Raw genomic sequence first — 21,510 nt, forward strand, 5'->3', positions numbered from 1 at the left:
TTTTTACCTAATCTAAATACTAACAAGTTTGATATTCATGACACTGGGTGCAAGGAAAGAGATTTAAAAAATTATATCAGTATGTAGGGAAGTTATACTTAGAAAAACATGTTTTGAGCTGTCATTAAGCCAATTAGCTTGGCATACTTGTAGTAGTTCAAATAATTTGCTAAGTGTGTTTCCAGTAAATAAAACTTCCCTCACAGTAACAACTTTCTCAATCACATAGAATAGCATTTAATAATTTTATCAAGATGCATTTTTATATTAAATTTGGAAAAATACACTTTGAAATAATAGCAAAAGGAACAGTATTAACTTGGACAAATGAAGACTATAACATTTCCAACTTTGCATTCAACTAAGAATAGGTTTTATTTATAGTAGTTTAGTGGAAATCAGTCATCCACCAATTATTTTTTGTCATTATTTTGTTTGCTACTCTAAAAAATCTGTCAGTAAAGAGAAGAATCAGCACTTTCTGTGGAAAACTTTACTGAGGGTTTATAAGAAACTCCTTATAATTTTGGTATTTGGAGAGCTTTCTTCTTCTAGTTACTCTGCAAACAGCAAAGAAATCTATCCACCCTAAAAATCAGATGAAAGAAGTTTATAAAGGTCAAAGTACCATATTTTCTCACCATATTGGCACAGCATGTGTGAAGCTTCAGATTCCCATATTACATTTTTTGAGAAGATTGCTGCAGGAATGGAGAGCAGAAAAACACCCCACACACCAGCACAACCCTCCCTAACTCTTTGTTTCCATTTATGAAATTGTAGTGATATAGCCACTTTTCAACCCTGATGTACCTTCTTGTTTCAAATAATCGCATTTCTTTTTCTTGTTTCGTACAAATTAAGATACTGCATCATGCTGAATTTTGCAGTTTCTAAGTTATAAAACCAAACAGAAAATATTTTGAGATAATTCAATTGACATCCAAATCAAAATTGCAACAGTATAAACATGATTATTTTAAAGCAAGTGAAATCTGAGATAGAACTAATTTCAATTTGTTCTTAATCAAACAAAAATAATTAATTCAGCAAAAGCTTAGTTAGATTTGGAGCAAATAAAGAGTTGTAAGTTTTTTAATATATCATAAAGGAACACCACCAATTAAAGAAAAAATGCTGTTTGTTTATTACAAGAAGTACTTTCGATTTGTTTGATTTTGAGCAAATGCTCTCAATGAAAACAACAGCAATATAAGACCTACTAAGAGAAATCTGCAAGTTTTGACTACTGCACATCCCTTCAGCCAACAGATGGGTCAGTGTGGTATCAATTGCAGAAACACAGATGCAAGCAGTATGGCCAGAACTGGTTTTCTTGCCAGTGCCATTCTTGTACATTGAAAGACAACAGTCCCTCACAACTTCCCCCCATCTATAAGGTGATTCAGAGAGCCCTGACTTAGTGCAGTTTAAACCTCTTTTTGATTTAGGATGGGACCTGGCAAGGAGTGTGGACGGGAGGGCACCACACACAGTGCAACAGCATTTGGTCATTTATTACTAGCTTTTCATCCAGCTAGAATACAGACATTCCTGTTGGAAGCGTACTTCACTCCCTTTTATTTCATAGTGGATTTTAAAACAAAAATCTTATTCTCAGAAAAAAAGAGAGAGATAAAATCTGATATTTTTTGCTGTAAATCCTACTGTGAATGTCTCTCTGTGCAGTATGACATTTCAGAGGAAATGGAAACAGTATTCAGAGCACACAGACAGGCATTAGATCTGGGCCATACCACCTCAGGCTGGTTGACTCCTGCTGTGGTCCCATTTGATGCAAATCCTGTTATGAAGTACAACACATAAAATATATATGGGACCTTGTAAAGGCGTCTGCAGAAAATAGAGCATTGTGTTAAGGTCATATTTGGAGAGTTAATCGATAGCCTTCAAATGTGATCCCTTTCCCATAAAAGGAATCAAAGCTTTCTCCTGTGAAAAGTTTTGTAAATGTTGACATCTAAACTGAGAAAGGAGGAAAGCAGGCATGTAGAAATTTCCTCTTTTTTTATCTTTTTGTGGGAAGAATAGTATTTGTAGGTAGCTTATTGCAGGAAGCTCTAAAAATGTTAGACCAATATATTCCTTACTCAACAATCATTTTATGTGAACGGAGAGCCATTTTATATTCAGATCGCACATGAATTGAACAGCTTGTTTTTCAGTTGCTTTCCTTTCAACGCAATCATTTGATTCTGTTAGCTGTAGTACTAATGTTAGTTGCAGAAGTGGCATGTGTAAATTATATAGACATAATTGTGAAAAGTAAAGTCTTAAGGCAAACTAAATGACTTAATTCCTCTTAATCAGCAATGAATACATAGATGTATTTTGTCTTGGAGTGACGTTTTTCTTTCTTCTGAGCAGTAATGCCAGAGTTACAGTAATAATTTCTGTTTGATTTCTGCTTCAGTTTCTTCAACGTCTGTAAAACACATTTATGTTCACCCAGATATTCCTTCAGTAAAAGTGCCTGCCTAGGATTCCAGCCTTTGACACTATTTTTCTCAAATGAGATCAAGTTGTTCAGTTTCTTCTTCTTTCTCTTCTTTGTCTTCTTCTTCTTTCTCTTCTTCCTCTTCCTCTTTTTCAAATTATCAACCATATTTCCCCATTTTAATTTAACCCAGAAAGGACATTGCTGCACATGTTCACAATCAAATGTTGTAATGCTTATCTTCGCTTCTGTTTCTATGCCCCTACAGCTATAGTAGTATATGGACACAAGTGTAATTCTTGATGGTAGATGTGGAGGGTGACCTTAGAGACTGTTGTAAACATTGGTGTCAGGAAAGCCACTAAACCTGCTTTCATTTTCACGTACCCATGAAGATCCAGTTCTCACTAGCAATCATCCTTGCTCTTTTAGCCTTAGCCAGCCTTACCTAGGACATACCCAATAATTACCCCACCAGTGCAAGGAGAGAAGCCTTTCAGATGCCAGTGGTGTGGCTTTACATGCTAGAAATTCTCATGGGTTGGTTCTTCACTTTACTGAGGGCTTCTCTTCACAGAGCTTTACAGGGTCAATTGGAGATTTCAGAACTGAGTGAAGGAGCTGACCTGAGTGTCAGGAACATAGAGCAGCTGTGCCTGTGTTGTTGCTTTTGTGTGGCTGTCCACTCAGTACACCAAACAAGGAATTTTGTGATCTCACCTGTTAATATCATCAATATATACTATTTTTGTCTTGGTACTCTGACTAAATTTGCACTATATTAAATTCATTTTATTGTTCCATGTTCTCTTCATTTTTATGGTATATAACCTCTCTTTTTCCCTTTCACTCTTTAAATTTCTGTTAACTTTTCTCTCCTTAGTCACTGCTTAGCTAAGCTATGCATATTTAATTCTTTTCATCTTTCCTCATAAATCATTCCCTCGGGCCCCAAAACCATTTGTGGTAGTTTCTTTTGAACTGCTCCAATTTGACTGTCTAGAATTGAATGCAGTATTCCAGATAAGTTGCCTTTCTGCAGAATGGAGGAGGGCCAGTTTCCAGTCCTCTTGCTATTTGAAAACTGAGATGGCAGTCCCTTGATGTGCACAGAACAGTGACCAAAGATCTACATATTAGCCCTACTGCAGAATTTTTGTTAGCTCCACTGTGTAGTAAACTACTTTTCCATCTGCTTTTACTTTACAGTAATCTCTGTAAATTATTAGATTGTGTGTAGAACCACAGTTCACTTGGCATAGGATTTCCTTTCCTGTGTGCTTGCCAGTACTTATGGCTCGGTCTGTGAAGCACTTTCCTTTTTGACTTTTAACTCCCTATGATGTATGATACTCAATATCCCCTTTGTCTTGATTCACATAATCCTTAACTAGCTTTTATATGTGCAGGTTTTTGCAAATTTTGATTTATGTGTTTTTTAATGTGTTTTTCTGTAATTCCTAATTCTTATATGCTGTATGACTCTTGAGCCCTGGCATATTTGCTGACTAAAAAATGATATCTGAGAATGTCTGTGATAAAAGAACTGCCCCAGGTTTTGAAACAATCTGATTTTTTGTTTCTTTATTCAAGCAAGTTGGTTGTTGCTGCTGCTGTTCAACTTCTTTGGTACCCTTGAGGTATAACAACTGTAATTCTGGCTTCCTCTCACCGTGCACTAATGTGTTAATTCACTTTCCCAAATTTCAGATTCACAAGTATTAACAACAGTCTTGGTGTTTTTCACTGTCTATTGTGTTAAGTACCTGTGTAACAAAATTTTTATAATATACTGTGATGGCAGGAAGAATTTTCCAGTGCATTTCTTCCTGGATGCATGTGCTTGTTTCTCTCTATCCTATACCTGAAAGCGTGGGCTAGAAATCCATGTATTATTACATCTTCATTTAATGCACTGTAAGGAAATAACTATTATTGCCAAAACTTAATTGTCATTTCATAAGTCTTGTATTGCAACCAAATAAAGACAGCTAGGCCTGTGCAAGGACTAGAAGGAGTTTTTTTTTTTTTCCGGAGGACTTCTCATCTATTCTTTCTTATCTTTCTTTATTGTCATTTGACAAGCCCAGCTCTTCTTCATTCTCATTCTACCTTCTGATTTAGAGCTTCTTATTTTACTTACTTTTGGTGTGATTTACAGCAATTTGGATTATTCAAATATGACCAAATATTCTGATGCTATTTCCTCACAGGCTTTGCAAGTGACAAGCATTAATTAGTACATTATTCTAAGAAATATACATTGCTTGCTACATAAATTCATAGATCCAAGAGTTGTAAGGGTTAATGCGAACAGTCAATTTGTTTTCTCTTCTAAGTTGTCTATATATAGATATATATTAAAAATAAAAATGTGTTAGTGCAGTCAGTATTAATCAGATGACTGCTGTTTTCTGATTTCTTTAAATTCTCTCTTCAGATCCTGACATAGGGACTTGAGCTATTTCGTAAAAAAAAAAAAAATTAGCTGCTCTACCATTAAGCTTTGGGGAACACATAAGCATATTTTGCTTTGATCTTTCTAAGGAAACAAAGTCTTTGTGATTATGTTACTTGTGTATGTGCATCTAGTAAGTTTTCTCCCAAACCTGCTATCCAGTTGCAAGAAAATGTTTCAAAACCAGGTTAAGCATGACATGATTTATTCAAACAAGTGAATACTACATTGTCTAGTAGTGTTGTACAACAATTTCATTATGGTTAGAAATTATAATGTAGCTTTTCTACCATAAGGATGTCAGGCTTAACTTCCAAGCCATTATCTCTTGTCACACAAGGCACCATGTAAAGTCTTGCAAGGAAATTTAAGCATGCTGCAAATTTCTTCTTCTTGGTGTGCTGGTTTCAGATGGGGTAGAGTTAATTTTCTTCACAGTGTCTAGTACAGGGCTCTGTTTTGGATTTGTGCTGAACACAAGGCCGTAGAGATGTTTCTGTTAATTGCTAAGGAGGGCGAACACAGAGACAAGGGTTTTTCTGCTTCTCATGCAACCACACTGAGGAGGGAGTTGTTGGTGCATGGGAGTCTGGGAGGAGACACAGTCAGGACAGGTGACCCCCAGTGACCAAAGGGATATTCCAGATCACAGGACCTCATGCTTATACCAGAAAGTAGGGAGGAAGAAGGAGGAAGGGAGCACATTTGGAGTGATGATGTTTGTCTTCCCAAGTAACTGTTGCGCATGATGGTGTCCTGCTCTCCTGGAGATAGCTGAACACCTGCCAAACCATGGGAAGCAGTGAATTAATTCCTTTTTGCTTTGCTTCTGTGTGCAGCTTTAGCTTTCCCTGTTAAGCTGTATTTCAACCCATGAGTCCTCTTTTACCCTTCCTATTCTCTCCCCAGTCCTGTTGGTGGGGCAAGGACTGAGCTGCTGTGTGGGGTTTGGTGGCTGGAGTCAAACCACAGTGCCTGGGTGAAAAGCAATGCCATGCACACTTTGCACCACTTACCTTGCTGCAAGCAAAAGATAAGGTGTTTGTGGGACAAGCTTCAGAGGGTATGTCTACATTTCATAAACAATGAAAGGCATTGGACTGCTGATGTTCTACAGCATTGTTAATTATGCCGCTGGATCATTTTTGAAGTGTCCCTACTAGTTCTCTCTATGGCAAAGGCTATAGATGGTATCTAGAGACTCCTCCCAATAGACAGGGAAGATGAAACACCCTCAGATTGTGTGTTCTATTTCCTGTGCAGTCTTTCATCTATTTCAAATACTTTTTATCCTCAAATACTGTTCCCTGCCTACATATACCCTCCTACTACTTACTAGAGCATATATAAACACTTTTGGGTTTATGTTGTAAAATACCTTTCTCCTATGTTGCAGTGCAGTCTTCATTTTAGACACTGTGAAATTTAGAAGCCACAAAAATAGATAATTATATCTTGGAGCACAAGAGCTCAGCAAAATCAGAGGAGAACTAGGACTATATGCTGTGATGTCTACATGTGTTTCATTTTTTCTGCATGAACCTTCACTAGTAAACATGAACTGGTGTACAACTTTTAATTGACAATCATTTTTTTAATGGCCTTCTCATTTTCTTATTTTCTGTTGGTTTTGTTTTTGTTGTTGTTGTTTTTTTGGTTTTTTTTTTCTTTTGTCAGGGAATACTTATATCCTAAGTTTTGTGTCTGATTGCTCAAAAAACTTACTTAAATTCCAAAAGAGCAGTGTTTCAACCTATTGTCTGAATACTCATTATTTAAAGAGGTTACAATAAAGCCCTGAATTCACCTTGAGCACAGACTTTTATCTCCAAAAAGCCCACCTGAGATATTCTATGAGATGAATGGGTTAATATGTTTTACTCATATCCCAGACTGTGCAGTCTTTCTAGTTGGAAATTCCTGTGCTCCAGAGCAGACAATGGTGTCTTAGTTTGTTTCACAAAAGGCTCTGATGTTTGCAGGAGAAATTACTTGAAATATGCTGTGGTTTGTGGGAATTCAGACTGTACCTTTGTCTCATCCTCCATGGGAGTACAGAAGGATAATGGCAGTAGAGAGGAGATGGAGATAGCAGCTTTACCAAAATAAACAGTATGAGCTTGACCAGATCATGTATGTTCATTTTGCTTGCATTCCTGTAGTTTCTGGATGGGATCCAAAGATGAGGACTACTGCTCTGGGACATACAGATTTTCTTTCAGACCATTTATACTTGTGAATTCCCTGTACATCAAAAACAGACAAAAGAAAATGATTTTTTCGTGTTTCTAAAAAAATGAGAAGAACCCCATACATATGTATTTGAAACCTGTGGTTTATTACACTGAAGGCTAATGCACAGGCAAGAAGTTTGGCTGTATTTGTTGAATACGCTGGCAAACAGTTAATGAATTTTACCTAGAACATAAAATCTCCGTGTGTCACAGACTGCTACATGGCATAAATCACAAATGACAGTGCAGAGACCTCTGTTATATTTAATTAGGTATTATTCAGATTTTCTTCTATCACTACAATGGCAAGATCCCAAACTAGTTGGTTCTTTGATGTAAATATAATAAATTTTTAGAAAATGACAGTGTAACTTCACTGAATTGCTGATAGATAGATAATAGAGTCTATTAGCAAGCTTATAGAGTTGACAAATAGCATCTGATAAGTAACTTTTCCTTGGTATCAAGCTGGAAATTGATTGCAGCTCCTACTTACCAGTCTAGTCACATAGAAAGGCTCTTGAAGAGCAGCATACAGGAGTAGGATTTTATAAGAGGGTGGCTGCTTGAATGTGCTCAGGATTGCTCTTCAGCAAAGACAGAATTGGGTGTTAAGCAGAAATTGAGGAAGCTTTGTGTATTGTGTCATTTAAGAGCCCTAACTTTCTAATTACATCTAAAAGAAGCTCTGTGAAGCCAAGAATAGGAGAAACACATCAGCTCCTTTACTGCAATGTGATTTATTCTCAGAGGACTTGGCATTAATTGAATTCTTTACATTCTTTACAAGGTAAATAGTTTACATTTATACTGCTCCCTCATTATTATCTGCTTTTGGGGTGGGAAGGGAAAACAAGAAAAAAGAAAAAGGATGAAGTCCACTGCTACAGTGAGCAGGTCCGTACTGACCTGATGGAAGGGTTTCAGCTGTGGAAGTCAGGCTGAGTGGTTGCAAGCACCACGCTTCACTCACAGCTTAATAAATGTAATGGAGAGTCTGTTCAAATGGTAAGTAATTTTCCCTCTGCTGAACAAAAGATTTTCAAATCCAAGTATTTTGATGCTGACCTTAATGTTTCAATTTGAGGTGGATTTAAGCTAGCCTTTCCTGTGGCTGTTCTTAGCCACATATCTTTTGGAAACTGTAAGATCTATAGAAAATACATAATAACTTTTGATTTCTGAAGAGAGCACCTGTAAAAAATGCATTGATCTGCGGTTCAGACACAATTATGCTATAGTATTTATAGTATTTATATCACTGATATAAATATACATATGAAATTCATCTCGGTTTCATAAATACTAATAAATTGTTATTTCTAATTCAGCATAATACATTTAAATAATATGCAATGTTGGTAGAAGAAAAACCTCCTGTATAATAATGTCATTTATATGTGTAATAGCAAAATGCATTACTAAAAGGGCCAGTGCTTAAATTTCTGGTCTGACTACTGTTAGCAAACATGGAGTGCACATCAGTGTAGCTTTTTGAACTGAATGAAGCTGCACTGATTTACACCATCCTTGTATCTGAATCTGTAAGTGCCAGAGCACTTGCTGCTCATTGCATGCCTTTCCCACTTATCTTTGTTAGTAGTGTGGTTATGGTTAGCTAGCCAGCTTTAAAAGTTTTGTACAATAGTACTGTCTTAATGAAAAAAATGCCTTTTTTAATTTGTTGAATGAATGCTAATCTATTTAAATATTTATTGAAGTTATTGGAATTTTGAAATATTTTATCTTTCTGCAATTTGGGACTATTTCAGTTATCTAAATTAGAATGTAAATATTTAATTGCAATTGTGAAAATGAGCTGATATTGTATCTTTAGCAAGAATAGACCAAGGTAGGGGTTAAGTGTCAGAGGACCCAAACTAAACACTGTATCTATTTTGGAGGGTTTTTTATCCTTTTTTCTTTAGTGAGATTAAACTGCCTAAAGACTATTGCTTTGGTAGAAGTATACATTCTCAGAATCTCAGATTACCATTTTTCCAGGTACTTTAAACCCTCTACATTTTGTTTCAATGCTATAGACACCATAGTCTTTCAGATACCCAGAACTTTAATTATTCATTGTTTAAAATATCATAAAAATCATCATGTTTGCATAAATTAAGGTAAGCATGTCTCTTATTATTTCGAAATTTGTAGTTTTAAGAATTATGCACCCTCATTCCATGTCACCTTATTTGATAGGCTTGCTGCATTAAACAATGTCAACAGTTTGATTGTTTGCTTACCTTTAATGAAAAGTCACATGCAACGTCAAAATACAATACGTCTGAGCAGAGAGGTGAGCCTGTGTGTACATGTATGTAGGCATTCAGCTTTACTTTCTGGAAATCCCTCCTGACCTGTCACCCAGATTATTCAGGGACATAATCACCCCCATGTAATGTAAATTACTGTCTGAGGTGCAATTTTTAGGGTGAATAGTCTCCCAATTTAAATGCCAGACAAAGTGACTAAAGTTAATAGACATAAAGCCATAAGAAGCAGTACAAGGGAAAGCTGTATCAATATGGTTTCTGAAAAGAGGTATGGCAAAAATGTTCCTACATACTGTAAAGTTACTTGACCTCAAATCACCTTCAGAAGATGGAGGAATATTTCTGTAACAATCACATTCTTCCTCTCTATTTATGTCCCATCACCCTTCCTTTGCTCTTCGTTTTGTTCAGGAGCTGGTGCTTATAATGTCACAAAATATTCCTTCTCTCATCTTCACAGTGAGGACCAGTGACAATTCAAAGCAAACCATTCCTCTTCACTCAGAAATCTCTTGTTTATACAGGCAGAATCAAAACTGTAATTTGTCTTGTGATGTGGATGTCATACTCTCCAATTGAGAGTAAATTGCTACAATTTTATGAAGCTGTTGTTTTAAAGCAGCGATTCTTCTCTTTCTTGTGGTGCATGGCAGACCCAGTCAATGAAGCAGCTTTTTGCTAGCAAACATCATTGAAATATTTTTTATTTTTTCTTTTTCTTTTTTCTGTTGGTTACAGTGGTAATGATGGTGGTCCTGTACTAATTAGTAATCAATGTAATATGGTAAAAGTTTCTCTGGTTTTGATATTTCAGTTTTCTCTGGAGGTTTCTACATTGTGTGCTTATACAGAAGATGCAGACCTTAAAACTATATGCATACTGACAGTCATGTTTAATGTAGTCATTTTTGTCCAGAACATCCCATTAAATAAATAATGACCCAGTAAACCTTGCCAGCTTTTTTGTGGGTGACACTGCCAAGGTGTTCTCCAGTGCAGTCTACCATGACCATCACAGTGGCCTTATCAAGTTCCTGCACATTAGTGTAATTTGTCAGGCACTGAGGCAAGAACTGCATGAAATAATCTTCAAATCTGATACTTTATGTCATGAGATAGAAACTTTTAAGAAAATATATTCAGAAGGTAACCTTTTTCCCTATCCAAAAATCTTTAACATACTGCCTCCTGACTAACATGCTCAAAACCAGCTGTTTGGGATCATGTTTTCCATCTATCTTCTGCTGTTGAATGGGGGTCATACAGTGGTCTTATACCAAATCAGTGTGGCAGTTTGTGCCAGTTTTCCCATATATGGGGAAGGAAAGGATGGACATGTTACCCGCTGCACATGTTACCTTTTTAGGAGGTTTATAGCTTTGCTTTGGAGTCTAACTGTGGTTGAGTTGTCATTCACTAAGCAGTAACTGTTTACATCTGCCTAATAAAGTTGTGGATTTTAGTAGCTATTTTTTCCTGGGGCATTTCTTTACAGCTGAAGCTGTTGCTGCTGTTGGCAGTGCTCACTTAGGATGGAGTAGTTGGCATACTTCAAATGGGAGGGCTTAATCTTGGGGATTGGGTTGATAGAAACTTTGAGCAGTTCAAGAGAGGAAGTGCATATTTTCATGCCTGAGGCAGACTAACCCTATACCTTGGTACAGGCTGGGAACTGACTGATTTGAGCTGCAATCCTGCTGAAGAGTGTGCAGGGGTTACAATGGACACAGAGCTGAATGGAAGCCAGCCATACGTGCCGATGATAAATCAGGCAAACCACACAGGGAGTTATGTTCAGAGGAGTTTGGCCAGCAGATAGAGGGAACTTTTTGTCTGCTGCTACTTGTGGCTACTGAAGCTACACCTAGAAATACGTGGTCTTGATCCCACCAGTCTAAGATGGACACTGAGGCAATAGAATGAGAGCAATGGGAGGCAAGCAGGACAACTGGCAGAAATGACAAAGCTGAAGTCTTCTCAATAGTGACAGTAGTAACAAGGGATAATGGCCACCAAAAGAACTCAAGGCATTTTTGATAGAAGTCAGTGCAGCACTTAAACAGTTTACCCAGACAACTTGTAGAATCTGTTAACAGAGGTTTTCAAGACTGGTAGACAAGACAAAGTTATCTGATCCAGTGTTAGTGAATTACCCCATGCTTTGTGTGTATTAAGCCATCCACAGAATTTCCTCCAGAAGCATGTCTATAATCATGCTGTGTTTGAGGTGACCTCTCTTGAGGTGTGAAAGAAGCTCTGTCTCTTGTGCCATTGCCAGTTCCTCTGCTTAGTAGGACCACAGAGCAGGCTTCTGCCTGGTTCTAAACCTGAGACTCATTGGTGCATTCCTTAGAGATGAGTGCCTGAAAGACTGATTCAGGGAGTTTGCCTTGTCTGCATTTATGCTGTTTCTTAATCTAGGCTTAATCTAATGAGGTTGCTGACCTGCAGCTGTTACACCCACAGTCAGATACTGATCTCATCTGGGGTGTATCAGGTTCCAGATGTGCTGAGAAAAGAAATTTCAACTTTAATTCATTAATTCTCAGCTGAGACCAGTGACCAAATGGATTAAGAGTCCTTTTCTCAATTGGCCTGAACTGCTTTGTCTCTGGTCACACACTGGGAACTGCTGTGTGAGGCCAGCTGTGGTAGTCAAGCACTTTTCCACATAGGGCCAATAGTCAAAGACTCATACAAGCTGAAAGTCATTCCAGTGGAGAGGCAGAGGACACTAAGCCAGGAACATCTTTCCTGAAACTGGAATCTGCCTGTTAGAGCATCTTTGCTGTGCTGTGTTTGACCAAGACACTGAGCTGATTTGTTTGCTTTCTTGCCTTGGAAGAGGAGAACAGTGTGATGGCAAAGATGTCCTACAGCTTACATCAGTCTTGTTTGTGATATGGCAGCAAACACTACTGGTTCCTCCTAAGAACAGAGACTGCCCATGAGCTAAGGTGAGGAAAAGCAAAGATACCATTAAAGTCTTTGGTTAGCAGACAGTGCAGACTTACAGCTATGACTAAGACAGTAGTCACAATTCTCAGCCTCAGGTGAGTTTTCAAAATGTAAACAGCAAGTTCAGCTGCAGCCTGTTGGAGCTCAAGTGCATGGCTGCTCCTTCTTCCCTTCATGAAGGAGAAGGAATGAGCAGAGCATGGGTGGGCTCCCAGCTGCAGGCAAACATGGTTTAACACAGTGAGCTCGTTTTCCCTCTGTGGCTATGAGCCTTGCTGGCAGGCATTATAGCCACATTTAGAAGTGTTAGGGTGTAAACTTAGGGTGTTACAAGCCAAAAGGCCTGTATAGGCTAAAGGTTTGGCTGCTGAAATATTTTATACACAGCAGAACAATTCTAATAGCAAAGATTTGAAGTTTGCTTATTCTGCAGTCCTATCATGAGAAAAAGAAGATGTCACTTGCAAATTACCTCAGACTGATCCGGATGGTCTGAGTGTCACTCTTCTATGGGATTGAATGCTCTGAGCACTGGGATTGAAGCCAAGAATAAAGTTACATCTTTTGCAGTGTTACAGAGTTACCCTTTCATTTTGTTGTGTCTTCCAACAAGGAAATAAAAGAAATGAAACATATAATTTTTGCTATGAAATGAAACATATAATTTAAGGTCAAGTGGAAAATTTTGTTTTATGCAGCAGGAGTTGTTGGCTTTGACATGCAAGAAGAAAGAGTTTGTGTTCTGCCTTAATGCAAACCAATACTCCTATTCAGTTTTTAGTTTGACAACTCATTTTCTTCTAACTAGAAGGGCATGCTAAGAAAGGAACAGAAATTATAGAGAGAGGGCAGCCTATGTTAAAAGTAATTGACTTAACTTGACCTGTAGAACTGTATTCTGTGTCTGCTTCTGTCATAGAGTTTCCCAATGACACATTCTAGGCACTTTTTGGATAAATGTGGGCTCCTCAGTTTCTTGAAGTCTGGTTTGAGACCACGGGTTGTAATTTATTGTGAATACATACAATATTTAATACAATATATAATATTTGTATTATCTGTAATTTATGAAATAATATAACAAATAATTTACCAAATAAATATATGACATTATACATATAATTTATAAAATGATTGGCATGCAGACCTAAGACTATCATTTTATATTTTATTATGGAATTGTGATACATAATAGTTTATAGAATACTATGCCTTTAAAGCAAACAAAACATGTTAAAAAAAGAACACAACATTCTTGAATGGGACATCCAAAATCAGTGAGTAATTTAAAAAGAAAATCTTTATTTTTCACTTTGTAGAGAATGCAGATAAGAATACTCTGTTGTCCCTTTTTTAATGAAAATAAATAAATATTTGTGATACTTTTATGTATTGTGATGACATGAGCTTTACACAACTCTGTCAGGAGATTGTTAATTGTGCCTTCAGAGCAGGGTTTGAATGGAATTCAATAGATTAAACACATGTCAAACCATAAGGAGAAAAAAAAGTGTTCATTTAGTCAGCAGTACTCAGGTGTGCCCTCAGTGAGATAGGGATCCTTTGATGATGTAACTATACAAAACAGGTAGAAAAAACTGTTTATTGAGTTGCAGAGTAAGGCTAATTTTGGTATTTCCTAACTACCCAAGGTGAATTGAGTCTCCATTTCCTTCAAGAGGTCTTACTTCAAACTGTGGAGAGAAAACCTCCTTCATCTGGGCTGCTGTCAGCCCTTAGAAATTACAAATTTGAGCCCCTAGCCCCCATATGAAGGAAATTTATATACATAGAATAGAACATGAGAATCAGAAGTGATGGAGTGGTCTGTAGCCACCACATTGAATCGCCTTAGTGCGGGATAGTGGGCACATTGTTGATGGATGTGGATGATACAATAATTTTTCTTCTCACTGAATACAGGAATTTGCCAACCTAAAGCAAGATGAAAATGAATAAAAAAGAGGCATGGGCATCAAACTAGCATTAGTCTTCATAGTAGTTTCTTGTTTGTAAGCAAATACTAGCCACTTGAATTGTACTGAAATATTTAGGTATTTTGCCCATCTCATATTTGAACTTTCAGACTTCTTTCTATTCACATTTGTTCAGATGAACTGAGCCAGCTTTTAAAAAATGCATCGGTGATTTAATGGAATGAGTTATGTGTTTTTTTCAAAAAGTAAATGATTATGACATAGACTCTCTGTAGTCAGCCCCAGTCGAGTAGAGGAGCTTACATGATGGACTTGCACATGGTTAGAACAACAAAATAATTGGTGGAGGTTCCATGGCACATTTGAAAGCAAGATCTAAATTTGCTTGTGTTTAATTCCTTGCAGGCTGTTTCCAGCTATGTAACGTTTTTCGGACCCATGAGATGGAAATTGAGCAGTGCTTGCTGGAGTCCCTCCCCCTCGGCCAACGGCAGCGGCTGGTCAAGCGCATGCGCTGTGACCAAATAAAGGCATACTACGAGCGAGAAAAAGCTTTCCAGAAACGGGAGGGTTACGGGAAGAAGCTGAAACATGGAAAGAATCAACGAGTTTGTTTTAATCTTGCTGATATGCTACAGGATGCAATCATACGTCATGATGATAAAGAAGGTACATATTATTAATGTTGTATGATATTTTCCTTTGTATAGTAAAAGTTTCAGTGGAAAAGCTTTCTTGTTCTGCTCATCTATCTCTAAGTAAATGCAAAATACTGATCATAAAGTGATTGTCTCAATGAAATATGCAGGCATGTATTGCAACAACTTCTGCATTGAAACTTCTTACTGAAATGAATAAGGAGTGGAGAGTAAACCTTCAGAAACCTAATGAATTTATTTTGAGATTAATATAAACTAATATATTTCAAAACAAGTAAGGACTATGAATCTATGATTATGCCTGGCCTTTTATATATATACATGAGCCATAGAATTTAACACAAGTTATTTTGAAAATTGTGTTCTCATTTTTAGCCAAAATTTGGAGTAAGGGATGCTGCTGTTAGTGACATTGGCGTTTCTAGAGCAAGAAAATTGTGTTGACCCATAGGCACACCAGATAGAAGGTCATCTTTCTGCTTGTGAAATTATGTTTATGTCCTTTTGAAATATGTAACCACACTTTAGTGTTCTGGTTTTAGCTTCCTAGCATTGTGTGCATCTCTGGTGCAGCTGATAGTCACCTAAGGAATTTGTAATTTACTCCTCAGAACTGAACCAAACCTTACAGTAAGAATCTCCGAACTTTTAGAAGTCCCCAGAAATCCCCATACTGTTGTGTGGTAGGGAGGGATATAAGAAAATAACTGATGCAATGTTGTTGGCAACTCCTTTGCAAACAGAGTTTATGTCAGTTCATTGTAATCACATTAGTGTAAAAAGGGGAAACTCTGAGACAGACACATATCTTGCAAAGAACTTGACAAGTTTCATCTAATTTTTATCAGTTTGATTAGTTATGGCTTTTTTATTCATTCCTGAGTCTTCATTTTATTGTGCATTTGCTCTATACCTGAGTGATAAACAATGGTTTATCACTCAGGTATAGTCCTACACATTTAGATCTTTGGAAGAAATTAATCAAAAAGTTCTTCTTTTAAAGTGAGTGCACAAGGCATCATTTATAACTAAATAACAAATAAAATTCTCAACCTTACATTCCACTCTCCTGCTTCTAGCAGGAATTAGAAACAAGATTTTCCTCCATGTTCCCATAGCTCCAGCTTTCTTTAAAAACCAAGCAGAATACTAGGTATGACTCTTAACATTTTGTAAAATTCAGATACTTGAGGCTATTTTTGACATTCACACTGAAGAAATGTAGGTTGCTTATTGCAGTGGTTGAAGGGCATCAAAATTGTTTAGTGTTACCTATACTTGGACTTGAATTGCACCTGAATCAGAATACAAAGTTCAGCAAGTGCTGAGACTGAATAACGTAAGCAGAAAGGGAAGATATCTCAGGCAGAGGAAAGTAAAATGGAGGAAAACTGGGAATGTTGTCCTGCACTTGAAACAGATAAAACAGGTCCCCATAAGCAAGGAGATCAAATAGCCCACAGATAACATAGTCCTGAATTTGTTGCCTGTGGTTCTTTCCCAGGACTATGAAAATGTGTGATGTCTTTAGGCAGCTTAGGGACCTGCAAGTGCCTGTCTGTTGCGTTTTTAGCCAAATGTTCCCAGAGCCTGTTTGTTTTGGTGTGAAAAATGCTATATTAAGAACTGTTATCATTAAAAATCCCCAAAGCAGAACAACAACAAAGTTCAAACTCACAGACATGAAAGCTGCTTTCCTGCTATTGTTGCTGAGTGGAACATAACAACCATGACTCTTCAGTGAATACACCTACATTAGACTTTCTGTTCAAATTAGACATATGCTTTTGTAATAAATATCACATTCATTTACTATGTTTAGTCGTGTTTTATGGAGCATGTAATGTAGATTCCTTTCAGGCAAAGCTGTACTGGAAGAAGTGGTCTGGAAGTACAGCTAATGCCCCAAAACTGTGATGAGCTTTCAGTCCATAAGGTTCAGCTAGACAGAGCCTGGAGTAATCCCATGGAAGTAGTGGGGTGTAGCTGAGGAAGTTGGGCTTTTGCTACAACCTGTTTCTCTTCTTTATTTAATCATATTTTACAATGTGCTCAGCAATCAACAGCATTGGATAGGTGCAAAAGACAGCTAAGAAAGATGTTTTGCAGTTACATGAATGAAATGCAAAAAAATGTAGTATAGAAAGAGGACACAACAAAGGGATACAAGTAGTTGTCTAAGTGAAGTTCAGGGGTTCAATTTTTCTGAAGTATCATAGATTATATAGACTGAACAGCATGTTTTGAAGTAGTGAGTTGTAGTTCTGGTTTGGTACATGAGATAAATTAGATATCATTAACATATATAGAAAGATGAATTTATAATGTGGCTGGTACAGAGACATTTCACAATTGAGTGTGGTCAGAATTTTACTCTTACAAATTCATTGTCTTTGTTATTCATGAAAAATCTTCTCCAAAATTACTATATCAGCTGCTACTGGGCACAAAATGCATTGCTGTAACTGTATGCTAACAGGAGTGGCTGGCCATTAGTTTGCTCTAAACTTAATTTTTGAACAGGCTTTGAGAATTTTTTACTAGTGACTGGCTTTGCATCAAATTTATAAATAAAATATATGCTCATTTGATTGCTCAATAAGCTAAAAATTAGTGAAATTATGTATCTTTGCTCTTTTTTATTAACTGTATTTTTAAATTAATTTTATTTGTAACTGTTCTTTAGTATTTTATCTGACCCAGGGAGATTGAAGGGGAATCCTCCTTCTCTGTCTCCTTGTAGCATCCTGTAGTTTCTCTGTTTTAAAGCAATATGTTTTTAGTGCTGTTGATGGGCCACATCCACCCACACTACTAGCAGTGAACATTTTGAGCAATTCTGCAACTGTTAATCTCAGTGTTGACATGTATAGAAGAAGAAGCTGATGAATAAGTGAGTGCACTCTTTTTTGACACTGATTTTGTACATCTTTACTGCTGGCAAGGGAATACCTTTTTGTTAATTTTCCTTTAAATACTATATAATTTTTTTCTGTGAGATACTAAATCCCTAATAAAAATGGACAGCAGGAAATTTGTCTTGCTGGCATCAGTCATATAAATGTACTGCAGAATGGGAGAGGTAGCCAAGTAGGCTTCTGCAGCCCATTCCTTCCCACTGTGAACTGGGCATGCTTGCACCTACATGTGGCATTACCATGTGGACTCAGATCTTTTCTAGTACACATAAAAAAACCATAATCGGTATTTCTTGAGCCTGCACATCAGCTGAGACTCATCTACAAGCAATTAGGAAATGAACCCAACACTCAGGAAATAAACTGAGCCAATCTGAGTCTGAGTTTCTGCTTCAAATACAAGGCAGACAGGTGGATCCTTAGTATTTGGGCCTCTTGAGAATACGGGGCATGCATTGCTCCTGAGGCAAAGGTGCAGTTATTGGCACTGACAGCACTGAGAAACAGTGGCTGCTTTGAAAGATGTGATTTTTGGAATGCGAGCTGATAGATAAGCTTGCTACAATGAAAACAGTAGCTAAAAGTGGATGTGACAGTGCTGTACCTGAAATCTAACATGGAGGAAACTAAAGGACTGGCTTTAGTTTCTATCATGTTTCGGTATATTTTGTAACCCACCTTCTCAGTCATCCTGCAGAATTACTCAAGATGTAGGATTGTCAGGAAATCTTTGTAGGTAGCAAGTATCTTTTGTTGTAAAACCTCTCAGTCCTAAGGCAGTCATGATGTGTACCATAAAGTCTGCCGGGCTGGCAGGTGGTGCAAGGTCAGGCTACAAAGTGCAGAGAGCCATCAAATTCAGTCTGGAGACAAAAGAGGTACTCCTGTGAAAATCAGCATCACAAAAGGGAAATGCAGATTCCCTAAACCTATTTAAAGCCCATTTCATCCTTCTGATGAGCAATATGCTGATTCTGTGACAGCATTGTGATTCTAAATAGTAGCATACAGCGGTGAGGGAGTGTTAGCATAATGCTGAGTCTCTAGCAATGATTCTTTGTCCTTTTGTAGTGACTCCCTATTTTAGTCAGTTCTCCCAGAGCTTCTTCCTTACCCTGCAGAGCTGTCGGTGTAACTTTGCCTGTAGAGATACAATGCTGGGATATGGTGGCTGGGGACCGCCTTACTCTCCCTTCTCTCATCAGGGTATGTCAGGTAAAGGTGATTTAAAAAGAAGATGATACCAATATCCTACTTTTCCTGCAGTGTTCACTGCCAAGGCAGGTCTCCCGGGACAGGGTCCTAGCCCCAGCTGATTGACTGCTGAGCAGTTTCATAGTGTAGGAAAGAAAACACTATCTCACGTCCCTTCCTCAGATGACAGTATCTCTAGCTGTTTGAAAGATGTAATATTATTGTGAGATTGGTGGTATCATGATATTTGAAAGGGTTGGAATAATCAATATATTGGAAGGGTTTAGTACCATTAGTTATTTTAATGAGCACTGTATAATGTACAATGTCATGAAAAAATTTCAGTTATGTTAATTAAAAGGGTGTGTAAGTGAGCATAAAAGGGGGTACAGGTGGGGCTGGTGCTGAACTGTAATTTACATTTGAACAACTTTGGGCTATAAAGAGGGTTCAGGGGAGGGGAAACAAAATCTGTTTAGAAGAAGAATGTATCTTTAATTTAAGGTGGCAGATGAGTTGACCATTAACTTTTATTAGGAGAATGTGTCACAGATGTTATAATAATCCTTCCTATTCATGGAAAAAAGATAGAAATAATCTGAAAACTGAAACAGAAAACTGAGGCTGAAACTGAGCAGAAACAATTTTTTTTCCCTTGCATTGTTTTCAAATCTTCTAACCAACTTCTTATTTTTGCATTCTATTACATTAGGCTTGGTTATGCTTTACTGTCCTTTTTCCAGTAGAAACAGCTTGGTTGGTTACATACAAGATGTTCTGTAAAACAGTGGATTGCACTGATTGTGTCTGGCAAACATCTCAGGGCAAACTTACTGATCCTCAGCAATCAGTTTTAACATTGCCAGCATTGTTTTTAAAAAGCAGGAAGCAGGATGTGGGCAGTAGTGACAGGCTGGTGAGAGCAAGGCTCCATTATGTGAAACCTGCTGTCAGGCAACAGTGCAGAATGTAGACCCTTCTGGGCAAACACCTTTATAATTAAGAATAATGGGAACATACTCAGGTAGACTGTCTGCTGTTGGGATTCTGACTTTCAGACTACCCTTTTTAGATGCTTGATGATACCTCCTTTTGTCAAACTGATTTCAGGCAGCTTTTCTGATTTTCACGTATTGCATGTTCAGGGATGAATGGTGAGAAAGCAAGGCTCTGAGCATGGCAATGCCTGGTTTTTAAAATTCACCAAACTCCTGGATGAGGATTGCATTTTTGTGTGCCAGAAGTTCAGAAGAATCTTTGCTACTAGAAGAGACTGAAAGATAAAAATAAATGTTTACTAAAGACAGAGAATTTTAGTAATAGCAGAGTTATACAGAAATACAAATTAATAAAACACATTATTATGCTTAATATTTAGGAAAGAGGTGAAAAACAGGTGTAACATTAAATCTTAGGTCCTTATCATTAAGCAGAGTTTCCTTAAATTAGGCAAAAATAACTCCATCTTGAGTTTAAAATAAACTCAAGATGGAGTTATTGGAGGACTGGAAAAGAGAAGAATCTCTGTGTGAAAGAGCAGATTAATCTTCTGTGCCATCACAGATTACCATAATCTGTGGTACAAACACACTTTTATTTGCTTCCACCTTTAAAAATCTTCCTGCCTTGTTTCTTATGGTTAATATTTAATATCACCCTCTTTCATTCCATTCTCCTCCCAAAGGTACTTTAATTAGCATTTCTTTTGCATACTGGATGTTGCAGCTACAGCCTTCTGAAGAGGCAGGGCTAAAATCATAATGAATAATAATAACTAATAATAAATGAGAAAAATTAAATGCATGGAATATTTATATATCATATATATATATATATGTATATACACACACACACACACTTTTTATACATGCATTATAACAAAGGCATAAAGGCCAGAAATATAAACACAGTTGGCAAATCAGAATTTTGTTGTGTAATCTGAATAATTTTCCCCAGTTTTCCATGCACTCTTGATTTTACACTCTCATTTGGGAAACCTCACCTTTAGCAGTTATTCCAGCTGTGAGAAGGATAAAATGACAAATAGTTGTAGTGTGTTTAACATGCATAGGTAACCTTCATGACAAAAGAAATCTCCCAGATTAAAAAAAAAATAAATAAACCTTGGGTCAAAACCTGAATTAATAGGAAATGAGACAAATAACACCAGTTAATACGATCTTGCATAGTGACGTCGTGAAGAGGGAGCCTCCACAAAAAATCAATTTAATCTAACTTCACTTTGAGAAATTTAAAACTCTGAATGGTCAAGAACATCCAGAACAGAACTAAAATGTATTACATACTCTGTATTATTTTAACATGCTCAGTCCTTTTTAAAATTTAAATCAAGGATTTCTCAGATTTTATAGTGCTTTGTTTCAGCTTGTTCTAGCATTATTTAATATATTTTAA

At 37.1% G+C, this 21,510-nt stretch overlaps 1 protein-coding gene across 7 annotated transcripts in view; it reads left to right on the forward strand.

Moving 5' to 3' along the window:
• MYO16 (myosin XVI) overlaps positions 1–21,510 on the forward strand; it is a 366,678-nt gene that overhangs the window by 82,916 nt on the left and 262,252 nt on the right. For all 7 annotated transcript variants that reach the window (XM_068180129.1, XM_068180127.1, XM_068180124.1 and 4 more), the window contains one exon: positions 14,730–14,993. In XM_068180129.1, the coding sequence (XP_068036230.1) occupies positions 14,768–14,993 (226 nt within the window). In that variant the 5' untranslated portion in view covers positions 14,730–14,767. The remainder of the gene's footprint in view (positions 1–14,729; positions 14,994–21,510) is intronic.

Source organism: Anomalospiza imberbis, chromosome 2 (assembly GCF_031753505.1).
Source record: "Anomalospiza imberbis isolate Cuckoo-Finch-1a 21T00152 chromosome 2, ASM3175350v1, whole genome shotgun sequence".
NCBI lineage: Eukaryota > Metazoa > Chordata > Aves > Passeriformes > Viduidae > Anomalospiza > Anomalospiza imberbis.